Source organism: Ictidomys tridecemlineatus, unplaced genomic scaffold (assembly GCF_052094955.1).
Source record: "Ictidomys tridecemlineatus isolate mIctTri1 unplaced genomic scaffold, mIctTri1.hap1 Scaffold_58, whole genome shotgun sequence".
Taxonomy (NCBI): domain Eukaryota; kingdom Metazoa; phylum Chordata; class Mammalia; order Rodentia; family Sciuridae; genus Ictidomys; species Ictidomys tridecemlineatus.
In genome coordinates this window covers 308,594-336,463 of record NW_027523917.1, presented here as the reverse complement: position 1 = coordinate 336,463, position 27,870 = coordinate 308,594, and the positions used below count along the sequence as shown (strand labels likewise).

General features: G+C 49.4%; 1 protein-coding gene across 1 annotated transcript in view; it reads right to left on the bottom strand.

The window, feature by feature from the left end:
• The window catches only part of LOC110597374 (single-minded homolog 2), a 45,794-nt gene that overhangs the window by 2,126 nt on the left and 15,798 nt on the right, over nucleotides 1–27,870 (bottom strand). Inside the window, 7 exon segments of the mRNA XM_078037063.1 lie at nucleotides 1,408–1,816; nucleotides 2,486–2,654; nucleotides 4,036–4,183; nucleotides 13,853–13,962; nucleotides 18,163–18,362; nucleotides 20,274–20,365; nucleotides 23,400–23,508. Of these exon segments, the coding sequence (XP_077893189.1) occupies nucleotides 1,408–1,816; nucleotides 2,486–2,654; nucleotides 4,036–4,183; nucleotides 13,853–13,962; nucleotides 18,163–18,362; nucleotides 20,274–20,365; nucleotides 23,400–23,508 (1,237 nt within the window).

Here is a 27,870-nt window from a genome sequence, read left to right as displayed (position 1 = left end):
TAGGAAGTTGATCCAAATTGCCTCAAATTAACATCTTTGGTGTCCCCCCTCCCACCAAGCTTATGATATGTAGGTAGTTATTAACCTCCTTCACTTTTAAAATATCAATAAAAATCAAATTCTGTGTATCATATCAATAAAATATGATATCAATAAAATATCAATAAAAATCAAATTCTGTGTATCATATCAATACTGAACCCCAAAGAAAAAACAATTATTTTTAAGTCCATCTCAAGTGAGTAATATTGTCAACTATTGTCAAAACCCTTCACTTTGTTTTTCTTGGCTTTGTGAAGGACCCGGTGACCAGGGGGTACTGGGAATACAAATCTGAGGAATATCTGGTTCTTAGGACAGGCCCAGGCCCAAGACAGGGTGGCAGGCCCTGATGGCCGATGTGGTCCTTTTTAAATTGTCTACTTTTGAAAACATTTCCTCATGATCATCAAGAAGGTTAGATTTCTCCCATGAAATCTCAGGTTGGTATGAAATCTATCACCCTCCTGGGCACATCATCTACATTTACTGCTATCCTAGTAACAGCCACAGGACATTCACACCATCTTGGTCTATAGTCTGAGCCTCAGTCAGGTCTGGGTGGATCAGGTATACATCTCCTGCAGCTAACCCTCAGTCCCCACCTTCCACCCTCTTCTTGGGGTTGGTCCAGTAAGTCAAAGGAGTTGGCCGGTGTCCTGAGCAACTGGTGGCACTCCACTAAGGACTGCTTACCTGCCATCAGGGGGAGAAGGCTAAGAAAGCCACTCTGATCTTTGTTGTGGTTTGAACTGGCAAGTCAAGACAGACACATCACATGGCTTATGATCCCATCTGACTGATGAAGAGACTGAGGCCTGGAGAGTTTGTTATTGTTCTAGATCTGGTGAGTGGCACATTTGTCCCTGAGCCCATGGGTTATCACTACTCCTTTTCTGCACTTTGAAAGCAGCATGAGAAGGAAATTGGAAGCCTCTTTGTCTCTCAAGATCATTTTGGGGTAAAGTGAAAAATAATCATGTAAAACAACAGACCTATTGATCCCCAGCCCAGCAAAACAAGAATAAGTAATAAATAAATTACTGGAACTGGGGGTTCTCAAAACCTGGGAGGGGGTTTGGAAATCACAGGCCTCCCTGTGGAGTGGAGGATGCCGAATTTATATGGAGTCTGAATGTTCAGAACCCTGTCCCCTTTATAGTGCCACTGGTGTGCACGAGGCACAGGTGACTTTCTCTCTTGTGAAGCACAGGAGAGCAGGGAAGCTGTACTTAGGAGCAGAGAAGGGCAAGGTTTACCCAAATCCCGAGGACTCCGTTTCTGTCTGCCCCCACCACCACCTACCGCCACAGCCCCCAGCTGTTCCCAGTCCTCCCCTTGGTGTCCCCACCTGCCAACAGGACCCACCTTCATAGTTTGGCACGAGGCTGTGCCGGGCAGTGTTCATGGGCGGTTCGGAAAGGTTCTTAGCTGGAGACAGGTTGCTAGGCACTAGGGGGTTGGCATAATGCCACTGGCATTCGCCGCTGGCTGGCAGTGTGCTCAGGAGAAAGCATGCCACCTCACATGAGGATCCCTGGGGCTGCCCGAACTTGGCTGGCAACATTGGCTTTTTACCGCTGAAGACATGCGAGTCCAGAGGGAAGTGTCCCTAATGGTAGGAGAAGGGCAGGCTGTAGGATGGCGGGTACAGAAGGTCACTGCCTTCTGAATGGAGTTGCTGTTCTGGGGGAGCCGAGGCATTGACGGGGGGACTGGCTCTCCAGCTTCCCAGCTGGCCACATTCCAGTTTGTCCATTTGGAAGGAGTTGTATTGCTGCATGGAAAGAAGATGGATGGAGGCCAGCCGAGGGGCTGTGGGTAAGCCATATCCCTGCCCCATGCCAAGGTGGGCCTTCCCCAGTGACCCACCCTCTGGATGGAAAGAGACCCCCACCCCAAATGCACATGGACGCTTGTTATATCTGACAGAACACCAAGTGCTTTCAAAGGGGGAGGAGAGGGAGCACACTTGTAACCCAGCTGCTTGGGAGGCTGAAGCAGGAGGATCACAAGTTTGAGGCCAGCCTCAGAGACTTAGTGAGACCCTGTCTCAATGTAAAAAGGGCCGGAGATGCAGCTCAGGTGTATAGTGCCCCTGAGTTCTATCCTAAAACTAAAAAAATAAATAAGGGCTTTCATTTTTAAAAAAATATTATGAAAACATGACACATGTGATGTGCTTCTAACCCCTATTTACATGGAGTCTAACAGGCTCATGTGCCCTCCCAGTGGTCTTCTAGTTCCTATTCTTGACAAGTCCACCTGGATGTCAGCTGTCCCCAGGTTATGTCACCACCCTGTGGGCAGGACATCCTTGGGGACCCGCTCCATTCTGTAGAGATATCCAGCTACATGTTCAGAGGGCCGTCACTCCTTAGCATACCCAGGGTGTCCCAAGCCCCTGGAACAGACGTCAGCTGCATCCCGTACCACGGTGGGTTACCTGTGGGGGGTAAGGGTATGTCCTCAGCTTTGTCTTCATGTTTGTGTTTTTGGGTTTAGCTAATTTCCTAGTTTCTTGTGAGGTAGACAAGGTGGTCCTCCAGGAGTCCTGGGACTTAGAAGTGGAGACCTGGTCCAGTGACAGCTGAAGTTCCTTGTATTCGATGTCCCTGGAAAGGGAGAGCAGGCCTGTCATGAGGAGGAGTGGTGGAGGAAGAGTGGCTTCCCTGGCTCTGTCCCCTGAGTTATTTCCTTCTCCAAATTCCTCGGATCCTCTCACTGAGCTTGGGTGTGGGTGGCATTTGAGGACAGGACAGCTCAATCTTGTCATAAAAGCTGCCTGAAGCCCCAAGAGGGTGACCCAGGAATGCTGGCAAGATTAGTGCTATTTGGCAGGAATCGAGGGAGGTCAGAAGAGCCCTCTCCAATCCCATACAACCCAAACACAATTCCTGGGGACATCCTGGGCCACTAAGGCTGTCAAGGCAAAAGGGAGGGCCAAAGTGCCACTAATCACATCATCTCATCCCTGGTGCACATCTGTGACCCAGCTGATTCCCGTTGAGCACCCGGGAAGCGGGAGTGAGGGGCCCTGTAAGGGCCGGGAGCCTGGAGTTGGCCTTGTCGGCTTTCACACCAGAGGCTCCTGACAGCTGCAGCATCCTGGCAGCCAACTCAGCATCCTGTTCCTGGAAGGAGAGGCGGCCCTCCACGTCCAGCCAACACCTTGGTGCTCGAGAATAATAACTAGGCCGAATCATTTCTCCCTTACAGTTTTGCCGGGACCACTGTGCAGCTAACACACAGAGACCCAGCGGTCGCTCTGCGCAGAACCTGGAACCTAACTCCTCGTTGCCTTTTTTCCCCTTCCACTTTTGGGATCAAACCCAGGGCTTTTTGCAGGCTAGGCAAGTGCTCTGCACTCTCGGCCCCACCACTGCATTTAGAACACAAATGAGGACTCTTTTCTGGGGTGCTGGGGGACCATGAGTGCATCGAGTACAGGACTAAGCCTGGGGTCAAGGTGGTTTAATACACAATAGCTTTGGTGGGCAGAGTGACTCATGTTCAATTGCTTCCAATGGCCTTAAATGTATTTGCAACTGAACTTGACCTTTGGGAGTTTTCAGTATTCTCTGTCATTTGCAACAGGCTATATGGATAGATGATGGGAAATGAGAGATTTCCTCTGTCCCAAATCGTAGAAGCATTCAAGATGATCCAGGTTTGTGGACATGGATTATGTGAGCTTGTATTCCTGATCCAGATGTGCACTTCTTTGTACCCTGTTCAAGGTGGGGCCTTCCCCCAACCCCCCACCTGGGCTCTGTGCTGGGATCTGAGTCCCCCCCCAGCACTCACTCCTCTCTGCTGAGCGTGGGAAAATCTGGACCCTCCCCCCAAACTGGACTCTTATTTTGTTCAAATAAAAACAAAACAGGAGACAAATGAAGAGTTTTGGAAAGAGACAGAGCCTTAGGTGACACTTTTGGAGCGATGCAATGAGTGACAGGAGGAAGAGCAAGGGGAGGAACAATAGGGCTGACTTACATGAGGACATAATTGATACTCACGATGCAGTGGGGCTAGGACGAGCGGCTGTTGTGCATGACGGTGGCGTAGCTCTGCACCCACACCCAGCCGCCCAGCTTGGACAGCAGCCGGTAGTACTTGGTGGTGACCTGGCCCTTCACCAACACTGCAAGCACAGGGTGACGAGTCCACGGGCCCCACTCTGGGATGCCACCCCACCAAGGACCTGCATCCTGGGCCTTGGGGCCAAGGACCCCTCTGAACTTGATGGAAGAGTCAGGCACGCTTACACACACACTCACACCCAGATGCTGCCTGCAACCTCAAGGAATCCACTAAAACCCCCGAGTGAACAGCACTGTTCCACTGCAGGGAACAGCCCCTTGGCAACTCGGTACCTGGCAGGGCAGAAACATCCATCTGCTTTTTTAGAATCCAACATGTCACAATTATGTCTTAATCCCCCCAATCTTTAATGGTAGAGAGGGTGAGTGATGTAGTTATTTAAACAAAATAAAGTAACTGCAGGGCACTGGGCTAGGAGTCAAATGTTGCTGATACCCAGACACTGTGTATTCACAGCGAAATCGCTTGCTACTCTGTTGCCATTAAATTTTTTTTCCCAATTACCCACTTTCTTGGGGCCAATTCATTTCCTGTGTTGCTCGGGTAGCAAAGTCCTCTGCTTGGTGACAGAGTTCCTGAAAATTGGGCCTGTGGGCCCATCTTCTATGCATGGGTGCAAACCTCAGTGCTGAGCAGCTCACCCAAAGCCTCAGTGGACCCACAAACTGTGACTCTCCCTTATAGCTCTCAAGGAGGCCCATGGAGGCGGCCTGGAGGGGGAGGCAAGCGCCAGAAGCTGTGTGTGGGAAATGGAAAGAGTAAAGCTCCGCCCCATCTGTCCACCCCCAGCTCCAGAACATTCTTGTTTCTCAAGGTACGCCTAGCACCAGGCCCCCAACTAGCAGCCGCCTGAGCAGAGATCTGGGGAAGAGACCAAAGGGGCTAAGTCTGTGACTGTACTGGCTATCAGCACCACCTCATTCGGCTGTGGTATTGTACCAACAAGACAAAGCCCCCCTTTCATCCCCACCCAAACATTCCCCCGGCTCTCCCTGCCATTTGTGCTTTCTGTCCACTTTAACACCCACATCAAAATATTTTGGTGCAGAAGGAAAAAATGCTACAAATATAGTCAAGGAATTATTAACCTTAATATATAAAGAGTTACTGCCAATTTATAACACTCAGACCCTGAAAGCAATACAAGGGAAAGACATTAACAAACAATTCACCAAAGAAGAAACACAAATGGGCAAAGTAATGAACATGTGTTCAACTCACTGAACTGACTCATAGAGAGCCCATCCATCAAATCAGCACAGTGTAGGACTCCCTCTATCCCAAGTGTCCAGAAGAGGCAAGTCCACAGAGACAGAGAGAAGATTTGCAGATGCCAGGGGCTGAAGGGGGAGGGGGATTGGGAAAGAATGGTAACAGGACTGGGCTGCTTCTGGAGACCTTGAAAATATTCCAGAATTAGAAAAAAGTTATGGCAGCACAACACTCACCAAAAACCACGGAAATGGTTAAAAAGGTGAGTTTATCTAAAGGAGAGAAAAAAAAAGAAATAGCAACAGGCAATCTGGCTAATCTCTGGAGAAGGTGTTCCCTGTGCTGATGGAAGGGAGTCGGCCTGATCCTTTGGGAAAGCAATGTGGTGGCTCATCCCCTTCCAGGTTTCTACTTCCAAGAATGGATCCAATGGAAATAAATTATGAGCAATGTAAACACAGACTAATGTACAAAGAGATTCGATTTGCTTAAAACAGAAGAAGAAAGTTTTGGGGAGATTTACCTGCCCAACAATGAGGGACAGGGTAAATAAGTTATGGAGTACTATGCAGCCACTGAAACAGCGATTCGTAAGAATTTGTGGTACAGTGGGAAATGCAGATGACATAGTGTTAAGACGAGATTCAGGAGTGCACAGAGCAGAACCCTGATCATAAAAGAATGAGCTCACATGCGTTTGCACACGAACCAACGGTGTTCTTGGACCAGCTACTGACCCTCTTGTGACTCAGTTTCCTCGTTTATAAAAGAAGGATAACCCTAGCCCTATGTCATATGGTTGTTGGGAGGATGAGGCCCTCCGTGTGAAGATTTCTGCCGTGGCGGACACAGATGACAGGATCAGTACCTGCTCACTTGTCTCTGACTGGTAAAACCACAGGTAATTTGCATTTTCCTCATTTCAGCTTTTCTTCATTTGCTAGATTTTCAACAAGAAGGAGGTGTGAGTTTTAGAAATACAGGGCCACATCCATCAGGGCCACATCCTAAGGACAGTCCTGCTGTGTAACAGCCATCCCATCCCCTTGGAGAGGCAGCTTCCTCTGGGATGTTGTAGAGACCTACTCTTTCTATCCAGAATCAACATGGCAGGGGCAAAATCAGTGCTGATGAGTGTAGGCAGAGGCAGGATTGAGAGAAACTTTGTAGCGCTTCTCCTCTGGGGGCTTGCTTTTTAAGCAATAATAACCCCAAATGAACTAACAAAAATCCCCAAGGTTTCTATGTCCAGCTCTTTCCAAATGCCTTGCCTTGTTTACTCTATTACCACAAACTGTAGCTGAGGACACATGGAACTGTGGGAGGAAGAATTAGTGGACTCCAGAAGGTTCTCTTAGCCATCTCTGGGGTGAGCCGATTTGTTGATGGCTCCCATATAACCAAGAGATGCCATCTAAACAAACTGGAGTCCCAGACTCTTCTTTCTTTAACAGAAATGCTTGCTGGTCTCCTGGACTTTAAAATCTATGCCTAAACCGGTCACAGTGGTGAACACCTGTAACTCCTGTGGCTCAGGAGGCTGAAGCAGGAGTTCAAAGCCAGCCTCAGTAACTTAGTGAGGCCCAAAACAACTTAGTGAGATCCTGTCTCTAAATAAAATACAAAAAAGGGCTGGGGATGTGGCTCAGTGAGTTAGTGCCTCTGGGTTCAATCTTCAGTACAGAAAACAAAAAAATCCATGAGTAGCAGTGCCTGTAAAGCACCATGGGAATACGACCTGAGCTTTTCTTATCTCTGATCTTATACTTTACTTCCTCTTATTTCTTACAACACTCCAAAAAACTATTCGTAACCATGTCAAGCTGGATAAAATGAAGCCAGCTTATCCTGCATATTTTAAGAATCAAATTACAGAAATTGCTGAGACCTGATTATCTCGGACCTTCCCCAACTATCATTTTTGTCTAATTCTTGACTCTGCTATGATCAGGCTAGATACAGAGACCAATCAACCAAATATTTGGTTTTTTTGATTTTTTTTTTTTGCTTCCCTATGACCCATGGCAATAGTCAACACATCAATCCAAATCGAAATCCTAGACACTTAGTCACAACATTCCTTGGTGTGCATCAATTCTCCCTCCAGTCTGTCATCCTTGATTAGCTGCCTGAAATGATCCCAGGCTGCAGAACTATAAAGTAAATCCCTTCTTGTGGTGGTGGTGGACGAGGAGTTCCCTCAACCATGAGTCCCGAGGGCAGAAGCCCGCGCTGCACCCCTCGGTGTGTGGCATCTCCAACACCACCATCGGCAACGTCCTGGATTCTGCGTGATCCACGCTTAGATGAAAGCCCCTAGTTCTGTTTTTTTTTTCCCACCCATGCTGGGATAGAAATTCTAATTCCATAAATATACTGTCCAGAGAAACAGGCAGCCTTCCTGGTCCTTCTAGAATTCCTCCTGCAGGTCTGGGCATACTTCTATTCTGTTTTAGATTTTTTTTTCTTTTACTCCTCTTTACCTCCCAGTATCAGGGATTGGACCCAGGCGTGTTCTATAACTGAGCTATATGCTTGGCCCTTTCTATATTTTTAATTTGAGACTTGCCATTGATAAGTTGCCCTCCTGCCTTAGTCTCCAAAGGAGCAGGGATTGCAGGCTGCACCACCTCACCAACATTTATATATATATTTATATGTGTGTGTGTGTGTGTGTGTGTGTGTGTGTTGTAGAGGGACTTTTACTTATTTATTTATTTTTATGTGGTGCTGAGGATCGAACCCACTGCCTCGCACATGTGCTAGGCAAGTGCTCTGCAACTGAGCCACCACCTCAGCACGCCATCTCTGTTTTACATTTTAAGGGTAGAAAAGGATGCTGCAATGCCTGTCCTGGATTGCATGGGCAGTGTCTCCCCCAAAAGAGATAGATATTGGATCCTAATCCTTACAACCAGGGATGTGTGAAAGAGTCTTTGCAGATGTGAGCAAGTGACAGATCTCAAGACAAGGTCCGTGGGCCCCACTTCCAACAGCAGGTGTCCCTATAAGACACGCAGAGGAGACACCATGTGAAGATGAGGCCAACTGGAGTGATGTGGCCCCAACCAAGGGACACGTGAGGCCACCCAAAACTGAGGATGATGGAAGGCCCTCCCCTGGAGCCTCTGGAGGGAGCTTGGCTCTGCGGTTCTTTGACTTCCGACTTCTAGCCTCCAGAACGGAGAGACAATACCTTCCTGTTGTTTCAGGCTACCCAGTTTGTGGTAATTTGTTACAGCAGCTGCAGGAAACGAATCCCTTTCCCTGCTGGGAAAAAATGGTACAAGCAGTCCCTGTGCCCTCCATGGGACTCCTCTACCAGATGGGACTCCAGAGATTATGTAGCTGGTGATGAAACCCATCTTTTGGGACTGGGTCTCCATTTCCCAGTACAATCTCCCCCACCACCAACACTACACCTGCTAGTTGGGAGGTAGATGGACCAGGAAGAAGACATGCCAACCCAGGGGAGAGAGGAGTCTCCTAGGGAAGAGCAAGAAGGCCCTTGCCACTAGCAGCCTCTTGATCTTGCCCTTCTCCGTTTTCAGAACCATGGGTTTCATAAACCTGTGTTCTTTATAAATCACCCCACCTGTGGTATTTGGTTGCTGTTTTTTTAAAGAGAGAGAGTTTTTTTTTTATTTTTTATTTTTTTAGTTTTCGGAGGACACAACATCTTTGTTTGTATGTGGTGCTGAGGATGGAACCCGCAAGCGCGCTGCCGCTTGAACCACATCCCCAGCCCAGACTCTGCCACTTTCTATTGCCTTATACTAACTTGCCCACTCCTGCTACGTGCCTGGCCCCCTAAGCATCTGAGTTTATGACTACCATGTGTCCTTCAGAGAGTGTTCTTCTCGGCTCTATACAAGTTACTCTAATGTCCTATAATTTTGTCATAACAGTTCTGCTTAAAATTTTGTAAACTACACATTCAGGCCCCAAAGCCTTTCTGGGACATGGCCTGCATTCTCTTCTGTCATTTCGGCTTGGGGGCCTACCTAAAGAGGTGAAATTCTCAGTCCTGTGGAAGGTCATGATTCTTCTGAACCATGGACACAGAAGCCCACCAGGTGTCCCTCGACACCTATCATCAGGTGCGCAGACACGGAGCCCTCCCCACCAGCCTGTCAGGGTGTCTGGGGGAGCGGGGCCTCTCTGGTCTGAAGCCAGATGACTGCATCGTGCCTGGGGTCCCCAGGCACTCCACAGCCCCACAGGAGTGAGGTGGGTGGGTGGGAAGGCCACAGTCTCTCCTGTGAGGTCTTCACTTGTGGTCATGGAAGGTTCTGAGGTAGACCTGGCACAGCCTCACTTGGAGACCTTCCCTGGGACACCAGGCCCACTTGCCACTGTGGCCCACAGAAGCCCCCTTGGGCTGCGGTGCCACTCACACTGACCCCAGAGGCCTCCCGACAGCAGTGCCAGGCTCTGCTTTTGCTCACACTTGCCTTTCTGGAAGGCTGTGAGTTATTTTTCTTGGGGACCACGATTCTGCAGACCCCATGGACTCTCAATAAAGAACATCTTTAAAAAATGTGTGAAAACCAGCTGACTATGGCCCTCGTGTCCAGTCAGGCCTCTGCAGCCATCTGTGGAGGATGGAGCGGGAGCAGAAGAGGCTGCCAATGTCCCTGTGTTCCTAAGAGAGCCAGCAGGCCAGCTCTAGCTGATCAGAGCAAAGGACTCAAGTGCAGGGTCGGCAGTAGCCATGATGCAGCTCTGGGTGGAGCATGGGAGGGCAGGAGGCTAGAATAGCAGGCCAGCCTGGGGGCCTCCTCTCGGGCCAGGCCCCTGAGCCCTAGCACCGTGTGACAAGACTGAAAAATCACATTGCACAGTTACGCCTTCAGCCTTCTCAGGCTTCTCACATGCTCCCCAAGCCGCCCAGCCAGCTGGACTGAGGCAGCCCAGCCCACGACATGGGTGAGAAGCAGGAGGGATCGGGTCCCCTGCCATGAGGTTCCCTGTGGAAGGCCTCACCCTACTACCTCAGAGCATGTGACTGTGCTGGGGGACAGGCCCTCAAAGAGGTGATTACAGAGGCCTGGGGTCACATCATTCATGTGACTGGCATCTTTGCAAGAAGAGGAGATGGGGTCCACAGATGCACACGGGGACGTCCATGTGAGGGCACAGGGCAAGACGCTACTTACAAGCCAAGGAGAGGGGCCCAGAAGGAACCAACCCTGCCGATACCCTGATCCTGGACTTTTCAACTAAGAATTGTGGAAAAATAAGTGTCTGTCACTAAGGCCACCTCGTCAGCAAGTTTTGTCATGGCCACCCTCACAATCTCGCCCAGTCCCCATGAGGTGAAGGGAAGAAAGGACCTGGGTCCCTGGGTGGGCTCTATGGGGCCAGCAGCTGGACACATGGCCCCAGGAGGAGAGGTGGCAGCCGCTGGCATCCAGCTGGAGTGCAGAGAACTGGCCTGTGTGGGGGCTCCCTCAGCCCTCAAGCAGGAGCTGGACTGGAGGACGTTGCAGCTGGCCAACAGGGTCCCAGGCAAAGAAGGCAGAGAGGTGACGGTGCCCCTGAGAGAGGTGTGGCCCCACCAAACAGAGAGAAGTCGAGAGCCAGGGCTGGCAGGAGAGGGGAACTGGTGCAGGGCCAGTGCCTGGACTGCGTCACACAGCCCCAGATGGTGGCCAGGGGACGTGGGAGCTAAGGAGGGACTGGGGGAGGCTGACCTAGGCAACAGACGGTGGCCACTCCCGCTGCCTGCCTGCTCTCCCTCCTCAGGCCCTGCCCTGAGATCAGTCCTCAGGCAGTGATTGTCAGGGGCTGGAATCTAACTACATGGGCTCCCTCTCCCTGTGGGCTCCATAATTCTGGGGCAGGGGCCATACAGGCTCCAGAGTCCCGGGGACTGAGCATGAGCCACCCATGCAGTAGCCCATAGAGGCAGACTCTTCCTCCCTGCTCATTTCCCTCTCCCCACCCATGTTTCAGTTCAACTAAACAACTGCCCCTGTACTCCAAGCTCAGTGTCTGTAACTGGAGTTTAAGGAAATATAACAGGTGCATCTGGACCCAGGGATGGAGAGCTGGGACCAGGAGGCCTGGCGCTGGCCTTTCTGCCCCAGTTCTGGGCCTGGGGAAGAAAGGGGAGCCTCTGGGACCACACACTGAGGAGGTTTTGAAGTTGCCAAAGTGTCACATCATGAAGTCCCAACCCCACCACCCCGGCTGCTGGCCATGTGTCCTTATTTTATCTGATGAGTCTGGCCTGGGAGAGGAGGGGGTTAGGGCTTGGATCTGGAATGACCCCCAAAGTCTCTTGGTGAAAGCCTGGTTCCCACCACAGCAAGGTTCAGAGGCGGGGCTTTAGGCAGTGAGTGGATCCCGGGGACCCTGACCTCATCAGTGGATCAGCCCAGGGACCAGTCCATTGATGGGTGAATGGAGCCGTTGGAGGAGGCACTCACTGGGCAGGGGTTTGCCTGTCCCCGGCCCTTCCTCTCTTTCTTCCTCTGCAGCTTCCTAGCTCCCATGAGGGGAGGGCTTTCCTCGGCCACGCCTTTCCCCCCATGACATTTCTGCCTTCAGGCCAGCTGCCTGTGGCTACATTCTCTGACACGCTGAGCCAGAAGAGATCTTTCCTCCTCTAAGTGCCCTTGTCAGGTATTTTGGTCACAGTGACAGACACTGAGGGTAAACTGCCAGGTTGGGGTCATGGCTGCACTGAGGGCTGGTGCTGCCCAGGCACAGGGCCTGTCTCGATGTGGAAGCGAGGCGTGAATTCGGGGCCGGCTCCCGGCACTCTGCTGGGTGAACGCCTGGACTCCTTGATGCCAGCCCCTCTATGCACCAGGACACCCTGGCAGAGGGGAGGCTGGGCAGTCACCAGGGCTCACAGTGGGTCCCACCATGTTTGCCCTCCCCAAGCCCGGGAAGAGGGTTGCTGTCCCCTGGTCTCTGGGAGAGCTGCTCAGCCCCAGCCACCGTAAGAGCCCCGGAATGGTCACCATCATGGCCACGATGGCCTTTTCTGGTTTTCTTTGATTTGCCCATTCTGGCCCTGGCCAGGGTCACATGACTAGCGTCACTGGGACCTTTATGATTTTTCAAAGCACAAATCCTCTTACCTTCTCTCAGGGAAAGGGGTTCCATCTCCAGCACCACAAATAAAATAAAAATTTAAAAAGTGAGGATTTTCAACGCCACCGGTTCTCTCTCCCCAGGCTCGGAGGCCTCATGGGCAGCGTCCAGCCACACTCTGAGCAACTCTCTCCCATGCAGCTCAATGCTGCAGCAGAAGCTCCCAGCACGCTCCTCCCCAGGAGCCCGTGGGATGGCTGCCCCCTTGGCAGAACCACTTCCAGCTCCTCAGGGGTGAGGCTCTCCTACGGACTCCATCCAGATGCTAAGCTGTTGCTTCCCTACCCACCTTGGTCTCAGGAGTAACAGGGATGCTTACGAGATTGTGATTTGAAAGAAAGAAAGAAAGAAAGGAAGGAAGGTACGGATGAAGGAAGGAAGGGAGGAAGGATGGTTCACAACTCGGAATCTTCATGTGCACACGGGAGCAAGGAGTCTGTCCAGCTGAAAGTCCTGATTGCCACAGCCTCTGCCTGTGGTGACTCGGGGAGGAGAAAACAGCAGCCACACCCGAGTGATGCCATGTTCTATGTTGCACAATGTGGCTGCAGACTTAACTGCCCGGGGACCTGCTGCCCACCTCCAACAAGATACCAGCACTTGTCCTCTAACATCTCTTAGTTAACCCAGCAAAGTGAGAATAAAGGATGAGCCCTCTGGGTCCCTCTGCAGGAGACTGAGCTCCTCTGACCAACTGTATGTACCCACTAAACAGCAGCAGGAGGAGGAGGTGTTCCACTCCATCCAAATTATTCTTTGCTTCATTTGGACTCTCGGAGTGTCACTTTGATAGTGATACTTCGGTGACTGGAGCATCCCCTCTGAAACATGCAGATATCCCCAAATCACCTCCATTGGCCGATCAAACACTGTTCTGTTCACTCACTCCAAGCTGATTTCTATCGTGGAACATGAGCATCGCCAGCAGGGTCGGGGTTCAGCAACTGGACTCTGCTTAGGTTTGACTCCTAGATCTGCCACCTCCCTGATGAGTGACCATAGGCAAGTGGCTCTACCTCACTGGACCTCAGCATCCTCAACAGTAGAAGGAGAAGCATGCTCACGAGACTCCCCCTCACTGGGTTAGTAATCTGCTTAATCCCTTAAACCAGTCCCTGACCACAGTTAAGTGCTCAGGGGTCAATTCTTCTCTGGTTATTGCCATTATTCATAGCTGGTGTGCAGACTTCATAGAGAAGCTGGATTCCAAGTCCACAATCTGGAATCCAGGCAATTCCCCAACACCCTGCACCTGCCAGCTTCATGAGCAGGCTCTGGAGAGGATGCTCAAGAACTGGCACCTGTGAGGAAGCCCCTCTGAGGCTTCAGGCTCCTCTGGACACCGTGCCAGGCAAGGGATGCCCCCTCCCCGGCCAGCTGCCTCCCAGGCCCAGGTGGTACTACTCATGGAGGTGGTGCGCATAGTCTCAACCGTGCACATGATGGTACAGCGTCTTCTCAATCAGGTCCTGTGGCTCGTAGCCTGTCAGCTCGGTCACCCTGGGGGAGGACGGCAGCTCCGTGAGTCACTCTGCTCTGCAGATTGCCTTTCATTTAAACTAATATTGGTTTTGCCAACTAATCAAGTGCTAAAAGGCTCAGGGGGAAAATGTTGATTTTGGAAACTGAGAGTGATCTTTTTTACAAGAAGCAAATCTTTGAAGTCTCGCCCAGTGCAGGATGTAGCACTATTTATGAGCAGGAATGTTCTGAAACCCCTGGCTCAAAGTGTGTTTGGGATGGCTTAGGACTGCGGGCTTTTTCAGGGGTGAGCTTATCTGAGGGCACATAGGAGTGAACTTTGATACCAAAATGGGGAGGAAGAGGCTATGATGAGAGCAATCCTCTGTTTCATGCAGAGATCACGTTTTGCATTTTGTGGACGGGCACTTGGGTTGCTTAAATCTCCACTCCATGCTGGACACTCCTAATGGACACAGTTGATCTCTGGGACCCTGCAGTTGAGTGATTCCTACTAATGGGAATTATGAAAAATTGCAGATGTTTAAGCCTCATATCACTAGAAGATTATCTCAGACCACCCAGGAGCAGTGGAACATCTGAGGATATTGTGACTAGAGGGAAGACCCGAAGCTCTCCATAGAAATGGGAGCCTCTATCCAGTGCCTGTGGGACTCCACCCCTCTTTATTCCGTCAAGCCCTGGGCAGATTAATTTCCAATTCCAGCTCTTTGAAGAACAGTAGCTGTCAGCATCCAAGACCACCTCTGCACTGACGGCCTGGGGTGGCTCTGTCTGTAGGTGAAACTGCATGTGGCAATGGTTGGGTTCCCCAGCTGCAGCCCCCGAGCTGGGAGCTGTGCCTTTAGAGGGGGTGGCCCTAAGCCAGTGTTGTGGTGACAGATATGCAGAGACAGATGAAAGAGGAGGACAAGAAGAGATTTCAAAGGCTGTGAGACTATGGTGAGAATCAGTCCTGGGGGCAGCAGTGAAGAGGGAGCACCCAGGAAGGCCAGGGCACCCGGGAGGGCCTGGGCTATGGACCTACTAGCCAGGATATGAAATATGTAAAATATGAGCTGCAAATTAAACTGGTCAATGACCTCAAGACCATTCTCGAGCCCGCTTCCCCTTCTGCTGAGCTCTGCTGGGGCTTTGGGTGGTAAATCTCTGGAAGCCTCTGGGTTCCCAGGAGGGGCTCCCAATTTGTTGTGCACATCCCCATGGTGTTCCTACAAGGTGGGAAAGGAATGGGGCTTGAGGCAGAGACTTTACTGCCTCCAGTCCAGTCATTCAGGGTTCAAGGGACTTGTCTAAGGGCCACCTAGAACTTCAAGCCCCATCGGAGTCAAACTCCATGGCAGGAAATTGAGATGTCTGGCTTCCCCCAAAAAGAAAAACAGACATCTCCACAGCCTCCTCGACGTCAAATTATAGAACAAGGGCCCTGAACGTGTAAGTGAATCAGAAACACATGTATTGAGTTTCTCATCAAAGTACATACTGGCTTTAAAAATTAAAGGGAAGGGGAAGGGCTTGGCAAGATGCCCTCTTGGTTTTTTCCAAACCTCTAGTGTCTGAAGACCTGTCACAAGGATCTGCCAAACCCCAAACATCGCTGGGTTCACCCATACTTAGCAAAAGCTCCAGTTACAATTTCAAAATGAAGTGCCACAAACCCCTAGGTACCTAATGTCAGGTTATGCTGAGTTCAGTTTTGCCTGGGACCATCCTGGGTAGCATGCCAGAGGGCCCCCTGAAGCCTACCACCCTTGCTCCTGTGACTTGGAGCCACTGGGCCTCTGGCCAAGCCATTGCTGTGGCTCCTGGGGTTTGGACCAGAAGCTGACGCCTCCACCCAGCCTGGCCACTGCTGTCCCCCCAGTACTGGGCCAGCCCAAGCCACTATGCCCTGGCCCAGAGGCCTTTCAAAAACCATAGGAACTGCAACCAAAGCAAGACCACAGTGACCATGAGGAATTCTCCAGTGCTCTTTGGCCCCTGAAGCCCTCCTCCATGAAGGAGTTTAGAAAAGACTTAGGCTTTACTAGAAGCTTCCTGATAATTAGCAGGAAGTATTGCAGGGCTTAGGTGGGGACAGGAAGTCTCCTTTGAGTTCATTTTTCTTCCAGGGGGGGGAGGGGTACTGGGGATTGAACTCAAGGGCACTTGACCACTGAGCCACATCCCCAGCCCATTTTTTTGTGTTTTATTTAGAGACAAGGTCTCATGGAGTTGCTTAGCACCTCACTAAATTGCTGAGGCTGGTTTTGAACTCACGATCCTCTTGCCTCTGCCTCCAGAGCCACTGGGATTAGAGGTGTGCACCACTGCACCCAGCCTTTGAGATCTTCACCCTTTTTCTCTAGTTTCTCCAGGGGTGCAGCTCTTACAGGGAGGTTCACAGGCCCTCACTGGTACCCCACAGGCCGTATATGAGGAACAGGAAGCAGCCTGTCTTGCAGCTAACCACCTGCACCCTTTGCTGGAAGACCCTCTGCATTTCACAGTGGTGTGGGCTGAACAACTTGAAAAGACTCCACATCTTCCCTCTGGGACACCCCTTTTTTCCTCTTCTAGAGAATTCACTGGATCTCAGGGCGGTTTTTGTTTGTTTGTTTGTTTTTAATTGTCTGAGAAATATTAGGAGGCAAAACAAGGAAGAAAGTAGTTGGATTCTCCCTAGTTCCCTCGGTAATGACCTTGGACAGCCAATTTCCAGCCTGCTTTCAGAAGTGATTCCTAAGTTGGGAAAGAAGTCTCCTATCACTGCATGGCCCACTGCAGGAGGCAGCTGGCCTGGCCTCCTCCCCATAGGGGCTCCTTCTGCAGGGCAGGAAAAGAGCATTTTTCACCCTTGGGCCACCCTCAAAGGTGTCATCAGCTCCCCCAAAGAGTCCTAGTTGCCCTTGGCTTGCAGTTTCTGTGACAATAATGGTGACTCTCTAACACCACCTCTTGCTGCTCCTCTGTCTTGGATGGTTCTGAGATACAATCATGGTAAGCTCAAGTCATTTCTGTCTCTACCTCCTGCCCCTACCTAGCTGTGTCTTTTAAAAGTAAAAAAGTAAGAATAACAAGTAGTAGCCAGGCACAGTAGTGCACACCTGTAATCACAACTACTCAGACAGCTGAGGCAGGAGGATTTCTTGAACTTCTGGTTCAAGGTCAGCCTGAACAACATAAAAAGACCCTGTTTCAACCAAAAAATATGGGGGGAATATAATCAGTAAATCCTAGCTTCAGGACACACAGGAACCAAAATGGATATATCCCCTCTCCTAGAAATCTCAATCACATATGCCAAGTTAAAAGAAGGATCTGACAGCTCATTCCTGCCTGCACAGTACAGGAATCTATGGGATGAAAAACAAGGTGGCCTTGCAGGCAACTGAGGCTCTGGGTTTGCAGCTGAGGCTCTGAGTTTTCTGTTACTCATCTCTCATCTAATTTCATCCTTCTCTAGTCTTGTGGTAGCCAGTGCATGGACAGGTCTCTCATTTTGCAGATAATAAAATGGAAGAGGCCCCACAAGCCAAAGCCTCAAGACCATACATGAGCAAAAACATCTCATTATCCCCCACAAAAATACAGTTATTACTTGCAAAAATAAATTTTAGTTAAAAAAATAATAAAAAGTACAAAGACTTTGAGGCCAGCAGCCTGCCCTGGGAGAGACCCGAGGCCTCTCTAGCACAGCCTCCAGAGACAAGAATTGGTGTGCCTCTGCCTCACTCACGCTCCCTTCCCCCAGCCCAGACATAGGCAGGGCACTGGCTGAGCTCTGGTCAAGTGTTCCCCCAGGGAAGGCGACCTCTCTGCTCCCAGCATCCAATCTGCCATGGCTGTGGGGGATCTGAGGGCTTCTCACCCTGCTCAGTGTGAAAACCCATTGCTTTTAAAATCCTACCGGCTTGGTGGAGAGACAAGACATAATTCTGATATTGTGGGCCTTCAGAAAAGGATAACTTGTGCCCACAACACATATTCCCATTCCAAACTCCGCTGAAATGATTCAAATATAACTTAATTAATTAAAATAAGTCCCAGAGTCCAAAGCTGAATTAATTCTTTCCATTCATGACTAGATTTCACTAAATCCCTTTCTAACCCACATTCTAAGTAGGACTTATTCCTTGTTATAGTTTGGCTTAACATCACGGAGCTCTGGGGCCAATTTCTATCATCGGTATCTTCCAGAATGTCACAGCAGTGTTGTTGGCAGGTGCCACAACTCACCTGGAATCCAGGAATATCAGCTTCAGATCGAGGCTGGCCCTGAACATGAACATGTTACTGTGCAGCTTGATCTCTGTGATGGCACTGGGAGGCAGGGACTGGCCCACTGCCACCAACCCCACGATCTGGTAACAGGAGTCGTACAGGGACATGTCCAGCATGTACTGCCTGATCTTCAAGTAGCCGCTGCAGTGGATGACCTGGGGGAGCAGAGGGCACGTCAGCTGGCCGTGGCACCCACTCCTCCTGACTCCTTTCATGGAATGTCCCCAACCCAGGTTCTACCGAGAATGTGGCCAATAGGCTGACAGATGCCTTTGTTAGCAGACAGTGTCACAGTAAAATATAAGGGCTGTCTTATTCTGTCAACCCTGAGTAAGGAATGTCACAAATTAGGACTCTCTGACATAGGATGAGTTTATATGTAAGGAACCCACTGAGAGTCGTGCTTAGAGAACACAGCAAGACCTTCTTGGAAGACAGCCATTTGTTTCACTAATGCTCGCTTCAGTAACTAAAATGCTTCCCACCTTCCTTTGGGACTGAATTTGACCTCTGCCTCACCTGACATGCTCCTACACTCCAGTAAATTAAGAATCCTTTCAATAGATTTTTTTTAAATCTTCATTTTTATGTCTTTTAATTTCATGTATTTTAATTCAAGATCTTAATAATCAACAAGTCAGAGTGGCTATCTAAAAGCCTTCCAGTTAGAGCCAAAGACCATGTAGGCAAGAACGCACCAAGTTCAAACAGGAACCTCTATACCACCTGGAGCCTGGTGAGTAGAAGCATTTATGCCAGTTAAAGTCAGTAACAGACTGGGGCATAGCTCTGCAAGGTATAGCTTGTTGGCCTGCACGAGACTCTGGGATCCAGGATGGCAAAAACATATTAAGTCAGTAAAATCGTGCTGGAATCACAATCATCATAACTGCAGTGGTACAGACTAACATCCTTAGCCTTCAAGTTCTCTGTTCATAAACCCTTTCTCCAGGATCCCTCAAGGTATTCATCGTCTGAAGAGCTAGAAGAAATCTCCAAATCCTTGTAGTCTATTCTCCCATTTTACTGAGCAGGGAAGTGAGGACAAGATAGACAGGTGATGTTCTGCTGCAGATTAGACAGCTGGACCGTCAATAAGCAGCAGAAACAAGTCAAGAGCCAAGTCTCCTGAAGAATGTCTCTGGGAGAGGCCGGGCTGGTGGCTGCCCATCCTGGCCCAATGCGGCTTAGAGCCTGGGACAATTAAAAACCAAGGGAGCAGGGGTTGGGGGAGCAGCTCAGTGGTAGAGCTCTTGCCTCTCGGTGGCAGGCGCTGGGCTCCATCCCTTTTATGGCAAAAATAAAATAAAACAGAACAAATGAGGGGGTCGATGTCTAAGGGAAGAGCTCAGAGTGGGATGGCCGAGGAGGGCCAAGGGGAAGTGTCAGCCTGGAATGGGGAAGGCACTGGGAGGAGCTGAGGGGAAGGAAGACCCTGGGAGGGGCTGGGAGAGGCTTGGTAGGGGTGTTCCAGAAAGAGAGGACAAAGACACAGATGCCTCCTCTTCTCCCCACTCTCCTCCCTCCTCTTCAAAGGAACAAATGTTTCTAGAAAATCTTCCTAGCTGTCTCCAACTGCAGAGTGACTGATGGCTGTGGCCTCTCAGGGAGGACAGCAGAGAGGATCCTGGAGGCAGTGGGGAGCTCAGAGAAAGGACGGAGGGTAACAGGCTCCTGGCGCACAGCAGACTTCCTTAACCCACGTCAGCTACCTCTGACATTGTGGAACGACATTGCCAGCCGGCTCTGCAGGTCACCTGCTCCTAGACGCTGGAATTAGCCAGAACAAGCGACCTGTCTGGAAGACAAGTCTAACCTGAGCCACAGCCACTTCTGGTCTCATGGGACGAAAGCCAGCCCGGCTGGAATATCCCTCTAAAGCACCAGCCTTTACATGGGCCTCAGAAGCAGCCATGAGCCAGTCACTGGAGACTTTTGCCCTGGTGGGAATGATATGTTCGTTTCCCGAGGCTTCCCTTCTGCAGACATCCTTGAGTGTGAGGCGGAATACCAAGTACCCAGTGCAGAACACGACCAGCTCTCCATCCCCCCAGGGCCCTTCATACCTTGTATCCACTGCACTTCAGGCCCGTGTTTCTTTTTGCCAGGACACACTTCATTCGGAGGAAGAAGGACCTCTCTATCTCTATCTCGTACTCTGAAAGCAGGAGCGAGGTTCCATGGGCCATGGTCCCACCTGCTTCCCATCTCCCCACACACAGCACCATGAAATTCCCAGGGCCACAGTCAGAGGCCTGCTCCTCTATGCCTGACCCTGACTCTGAGAACTTGCTAAGGTCTGGGTGAGGAGGGGAGAGACTGGCCCTGTCCTGGTGTGGCTTCCACAGGCCCCAAAAGAGAGCAGCTCAAATCTCAGCCACAGCCTGGAGGCCAGCCTGGAGTCAAGGGCTGGGCCTGGCAGAGCTCCACCGGCCACCATCACCTCCTAGAGGCCACAGAGTGGCTTGGCATCGGGAGAACTTCCTGGCAGACTTGGGGTGGGTGCCTGAGATACCGTGAAGGCCCAGAAGAGTCTGACTCCCCTCAGGTAGCAGATGCTAAGTGTCAGTCACAGCGTAGGCTCTTTCCCTGGCAGAGGGGGCCAGCCACTCATACCTCCTGCACTGTGGGCACTGGGTGCCGAGAACCACTATGGCCAGAGCAAAGCTTTGGCCCTCATTTCTGGCCCTGGAAGGAGCAACCCTTGTCTCCACCTCCCCAGGGAACCCCTCACAGCTTAGCTAAGCCAGACCTTCCTTTCCTTTCTTTGAAAGGCCCTGTGCATAAAGAGTTCTCACTCTTGCAAACATACAGGAGTCCTCCTTGGCTTTAAAGGACACCAGCGCTCAGAGACAGCAATAGAGAAAGGCCACACCTCTGAGTGAGGGGCTGTCACTCCACTCTAAATAGACATTTGTTGGAGGTTAATAAGTTTATCTATTTATTTATTTTGTAAATAAATACAAGGCCCTCACACATGCTAGGCAAGTCTCTAGCACTGTGCTACATTCCCAACCCTTTTCCATTTTGAAACAGGGTTTCACTAAGTTGCTGAGGCTGCCCTTAAACTTGTGATCCTTCTGCCTCAGCCTCCTGAGAGGCTGAGATTACAGGCATGCACCATTCTGCCTGGTGATAAATTTATCATTAAAAAAGGATTGGGCCGGGCATGGAGGCGCATACCTGTAATCCCAGTGGTTTTGGAGGCTGAGGCAGGAGAATTGTGAGTTCAAAGCCAGCCTCAGCAACTGTGATACATTAAGCAACTCAGTGAGACCCTGTCTCTAAATAAAATACAAAATAGGGCTGAGATGTGGCTCAGTGGTCGAGTGCCCCTGAGTTCAATCTCCAGTACCAAAAAAAAAAAGGCTGGAGTGGAGCAAGGTCCTCCTCTACTGTCCCTGAGGGCACTGCCTCATGGAAGTTTGGGAATCGACTCAGAGGCCTCCTTGGTTCCCCCAGCTGGACAGGCTATGTGCTTTACCCACAGTCCTCCTGTCTGAACCAGACAGATGTCACTGAGGTGTGGAAGCTCACGTCTCAAAAGTACCACCTAGTCTTATTCATCTGGGGGGATGGCGCACTTCTCACACATTTCACCATAAAACAATGGGGTTCCATCCAGGCAGAAAATCTGTGAGAGAGAAGAGCACCGTGTGCTCGGGAGCCTTCCCTGCACCCCTGGGCTGGCGCTGCAGGGAGTCAGCACGGGACCCTAGGCCCCCAGCTTGTTGCCTCTCCTCTAGGACTGCTCTCCACCTCAGCCTCAAACCCCACAGAAACAGGAGTAGACGGGCCTCATGTCCCCCCAGCTTCACTTACTTTCATTCCTTCACCACTTTTCCAGAGGCTACAACACAGGAAGGGGAACATGAAACCCAGGGCAGCAGCAGAAGACCACTGCCAAGCAGGGGGCACCCTGTGCGGTGTTTTAAGCAACAACATGGTGTTCTGAGGAATTCTCTAGGATTCCTGCTGTCTGTGTCCAGCTTTGAAAACACACCAGAGTGGAAAGATTAGTCATTGTTGTTGGGAATGACTCTCAGCATCATTTTTTCATGTTGATTTAGATGCCATCCCATCCCAACGACTATCACAGGCTGTAGTTATAGTCGGGCCCCGTCTTGTCTCAGAAGCTGGCACACCAGACTCTCTCCTTGGAAAGGAACAGCGAGATCAACTGCTGCTGGACAACTGAGCATGCGCTTCTGTGGTCCCTCCTCCGAGCCTGAGGGTAATCTTCCCCAGGAGGGAGCAATAAGAATGAAAGCCATATTTCTCCTCCATGGCTAAATGTCCTCACCACTTTGAAGTCTTTTATTTACATTTTGTTCCACTGGGGAATTGGGGCCCCATTGGGTACTATAGTCTAAGGCATAAGTGAGACCCATTAGCCTGCTGGCCTCTCTGAGCTGTCCACGAAGTTAAAAGGCCGGGGTCCCGGAAAACTTCTGTATCTTCCCAGCATTTGTTCTAATTTTGTGATGCCCAGGGCATCTTAACTGATTTGTGCTATGGCAAAAAAAACCCAGACCCCTGCTCAGAGTAACACTTTTAAATGCATAAAATAAAATGCATATAGTTACAAAACAAACCAACTATGTAGGAAAGTAGTTATCCCAGTATTTAAACACATAGTGGCACACCCTGAACATGGATGTAAGTGTGCTATTTTATCACTACATTAAAAAAACAAGGTTCAGTGGTGGGTCTCATGACTTCCAGAATTTTGCAGTAGCCACAAGCATAAATGATATGTTGACCATGGCTACAAGGTAACAGGAAAATAGCAAAGCCACTGTCCTCCTGCTCTCAGGATGGTTTACAGTCTGTGGTCATAGCAAAGGAACTGCTGTCACCCAGGGGAATTTCAGGTGTAGTTTCCCCCAGGCAGTTTCACAGCCCCCTGGGCTGTATCCTCAGAAGCTGCAGCCCAGGTCTAAACCTGTGAGGCTGCAACCTGCAATTCTAAATCACGAGCACCTTCATCCCCAGCAGCTCTGAATAGTCGTTGGCAGTAATGGGGGCTGGTTTAAATAATGTGGTTTAAAAGACAGGGGCCAAAATGCACCTCCCACTTGATGGGGCCAAGTGTTGCCCTGGTAACCCCTAGACCTTGGCAGTTGTGGGAATCCAAGCCCTGGGTCATAGTTAAGAATGTGGCCTTGTTTACTTTCACCTGAAGGAACTACCTTGGAGCAGGTGATGGTGAAGAAGCGGGTGAGCGGCGAGGACAGCTGTCATCTCGTTGTGGTCAGATGGATGGATGTACTCATAAATACTGTTGCCTGTGAGCTCCACCTGCAGGGGTGGGAGGAACAGAAATGTCACCATCTCTCCAGGGTTGGCACCAGGGGAAAGTGCAGGGTGTGTCACATGCTCACACCCTGCTGGGGTCAGGACTGGAGTCTGCCCACGACCCACACCTGTATCAAACGTGGAACCTTTGCCTCCCCACAGCCCAGCTCTGAACTGCCTTCCATGCCTGAGAAGCCAGAGGGCCAGGCCTGAGCTCAGAGCCCAGGAGGCCCGAGCACAAAGGAACGCCCTGGAGGGGCCTTGGAGGGGCCTGGGCAGCGTCCTTCAGAGACAGCTCAAAATGGACTCCAACTCTCTGGGCTCTGTCCTGCACCCCCACTCACATGCTGCCTGCCTGAGATAGCCACTGCAGCCCTACTGTGCTCCCTCCCAGAGCCGCGTCCACTCCACCTCTCAGAGCTGACCAAGGGACCACGGGAGGCTCTACTCTGACAAAGCCCCTTTCTTCAGCAGCTCTGAACCGTGTGCCTCAGGCACTGCCAGGCCTCTCTCACATTGCCAGAAATGTATCTCTGGCTTTCCTGGTCCAAGATGACTGTGAAAATTCTACAGCTCTGGCCCAAGGGTGCGGCTGTGTCTCTGTGTGACCTGCAGGAGGGATTGGGGCCACTCCAGCCAGCCACATGACGTGGTGGTTATTTCCTGGGGTTGCTACCTCAACACCAGTGTAACGCCTCCTTCCAGACATGCCCCACAGGGGGGCCCCATGGCAGCCCTCCAGCCGTGTCTGTGTTGGCCTGGACCTGGCTCTGCAGGAATGGGTGGTTCCAGAAAAACCCCACTACTGGAATGTTTGCACAGAGGGCCCTGGAGGTCCTGTTCCTGACTGCGAGCATCTTTAGAATGTTCTCCCAAGCACGGATGCCACTCAAGGATATGCTATTGAGTCCTGGAGACCTGCACCCCTTCACAAATGGGCAAAGGCACAGAAAGTTTCAGAAAGAGCCACCAGGGCAGTCTTCTGAGCACTGGGGCGCAGTCCTGTTTTTAAGACTCCTATTAGTAGAGTTGGGAGTGACAGATAAGGGCAGTTGGCAGTGTATTCTAGTATTGTTTGGAGGAGCATCAGGAAGAATGATGGTAATTTCAACGCAGCCAGTGGGAACCCCAAAGCCCAGCTGAAATAGTGCCCTTTGGAGGCAAAGGACCTTGAGTGGGTCGGAAGAGTCTTCACAGCCCTGCCCAAGGGAGGTGTGACCCTAGGGAGCACAAGGAGGCTGTGGCCGTCCTGTGTCTGGCCAGGGCACATTTGGAGACTACCTGCTGTCAGTCAGAGGGTCATCTACGAAGGGGTAGCCCTGCAGGTGCCATGTGCCAGGTCCCACAGCTGCATAAGGCCAGCCAAGTGGCTCAGTGAGAAGTTCTCCTGGAGCCTCCAGGGCCCTCAGCTCTTCACTTGGAACCAAAGGGCCCTGGAGAGGTGAAGTAATGTATCCCGCTCCTCCCAGCCAGTTCTCCTAATCTGTCAAGATGTGGCAAACTGCCTTCTTTATTCAGAAGAGATTGTTTCTGGTCTGCTAAGTAATTTCATCCCCTCAGAAGGCTTGCATGGCTCCACTCTCGGCATTGTTCCTGGAGCATCTCCTTCAAATATGAGGCAAGCAGAGCACAGAGAGAATTCTGTTACTGATATCCCCCTGTCACCTCCTCACAGCCACCTCCCGAATCTGGGCCTCTGTGATCGACCTCAATGGAGATTGGCCCATGTGAAAAACGTTTACGTCATTTTGTTGGGAAAAGAGAGAGAGAGAGAGAGAGAGAGAGAGAGAGAGAGAGAGAGAGAGAGAGAGATATGAACCTTCTTCTTTCAAGTCATTCCTGTTACCCCTTAAAAAGTTTTAAATAAACCAGCAACATTTAAGTCAGCCACATGAGACAGAGCTATGGGGCACATTATAGAGTGTTATCAAAATGGGGAGTTTCGAGCTAAACACTAAAGGAGCTGGATTTTTAAAATCATTATTTCAATGACTTATTATATATGTATTTATTTATATATTTATTCTGGGGGCTGGAGGCTGAACCCAGAACTTCAAGCATGCTAGACAAGCACTGTGCCATTGAGGTCCAGCTTATTTTAAAATAATTATAATAATAATAATGTTTTAGTATTGGCCTGTAATGGATACCCTTATCCATGTTTTAAGGGAAAAAAATGATCATTGTGGTTTGCCTGAAATTCTTTTTGAGAGAAAAATAGTATTTTGCGGGGCTGGGTTGTAGCTCAGTGGCAGAGCACATGCCTAGCAAGTGTGAGGCCTTGGGATCAATCCTCAGCACCACATAGAAGTAAATACATAAAGATATTCTATCCATTTACAACAAAAATTTTAAAAATTTAAAAAAAAATAGTACTTTACTAACGTCTCTGTTGAGAAACACCTTCAGGGACTTGCAGGAAAACTTGTATCTCTACTAATTAGGGATGGGATTTGTGTTTTAATCCCCAAATCTTTTCTTCTATTTCCAAAGTTGCTGTTCTCATCAGAGATTGGAGAACCAGGAGGGGCAAGAGGCAGGGAAGGAGGGCTTGATTTTCTGAGTTCTTGGGTCCATTATAAAACGGACAGGAAAACACTAAGACTGTCTAGGAAGTTTACAGCTGTCAAATAAAGGAAATGTTTTTACAGAACAAATTCTGGAATGATAAAACAGTGCTGACCTTAACTCAAAATTATGGTTGATATGTGTTTCCTGTATTTATTTATCTATTCATGCTTTTCAATGCAGGAAGAAATGTGACTACCTTGCAGGAAAAATATTGTGTGTGTGTGTGTGTGTGTGTGTGTGTCCGTCTGTCTGTCTGTCTGTCTAGAGAAGGAGAGAAAGTTGTTGCCATAAGACTCCCTGGACTCATACATCAGACTTATTAAAACAGAACTTCGATGTGATCCCTTATTATTTGTAGAACCCTGCTAACTACAAAATGAATGACTTTTCTACTAAGAGATTTTTTATGTTTTGCTGAATAGCTTTTCCTCCTGCCAAGAAAACTGCCTATGATAAATACAACACTAAAAGGGTATATTCTGTGGGGAAGGGCAGAGTCACTCGGCACTGGGGAAATGCACATTACTGTGTTTTGGATGTTTTGCTGAGTATGGTAAATTGAGCATTTAAAAATAAGATGGTGAAGATGGTTTGAGTTTCAGGGTTCAAGTTATGTCAAAAAATATAAAACATCGTCCTTTCTCTTTATTTCAAAAGTGAAAGAATTTGGTCTTGTGCCTCTAACTTACACGGTTGCTGTTTGTATTATTGTGTTTCTGGTATCAATCTCAAATATTACATTTTTCTTTATGTGTCTCATAAACAGCTATTTTATATGAAAATGTATACCAGTAACCTCAATGTTATATAACATGGAACTTTGGTAAGGAAATCTGAACCACAAGAATATTTAAAACTATATATAGCAGCTATACAGGGATTGTTTTTGCTTAAATATAAGTAAAATAATTACAATAATAAGAACAAAAAAGGAATCAAATCTGTTGGTAAATGTTCAGTGAATGTTATGGGTAAGAGTGCTTCCCGGCACTACTTTTTCCAACATATTAAAATATGTCTGTATGTTTTTGTGCCTGCAAACCTGACAGAATCCCCAGGTTGGATGCAACTGTTTTCTAATGCTCAGCCTCTGGACTAGGTGGACAAACTAACTGTATTTTCTGCTTATCTCTGCCGTTTTTAATACCACAGTTTAGCAACAATGACCTCTTGTTTACTAGCTTAAGATTTAAAAAAAAATACACTGTCATAAGACGTAGATTTTTAAAAATTCCAATACTGGAATTAAAAAAAGTTTAATGAATCCTTTTTAAGCCTGGTGCAGTGGCACATGCCTACAATCCCAGCTACTTGGGAGAATGAGGTAAGTTCAAGGGCAGACTGAGCAACTAAGCAAGACTTGCCTCAAAATAAAATAAACATGGTTTGGGGGTATAGCTTAGTGGTAGAGCACTTGCCTAGTATGGAAGAGACTCTGGTTCCATCTCCAGCATTTAAAAGGAAAAAAAAAGGCTTTGGGTATGAAGAATATAAAGAATCATTTTTACATCCTCAAATGTATAATTCAGGTATTTAGATAGTACAGATCAAAAGCAGGACAAAACAGAACAATTCCCTTCTGCTGTGAATTTTCACATGATTATGGCAGAACTGATGGGGGAAGGTATGTTCCTGTGACCCTCTACCAAGGAGTGTAACCTTGACTTAACATGAACCTCACTTAATGAGACAATGTCACTGAGAGTAATTGAAAGTTCTAGGAACACAGACGAGCACCATGTAAATATAAGCTATTACTACAATTGCTATTCACCAGAAAACCTTTTAAAGCAT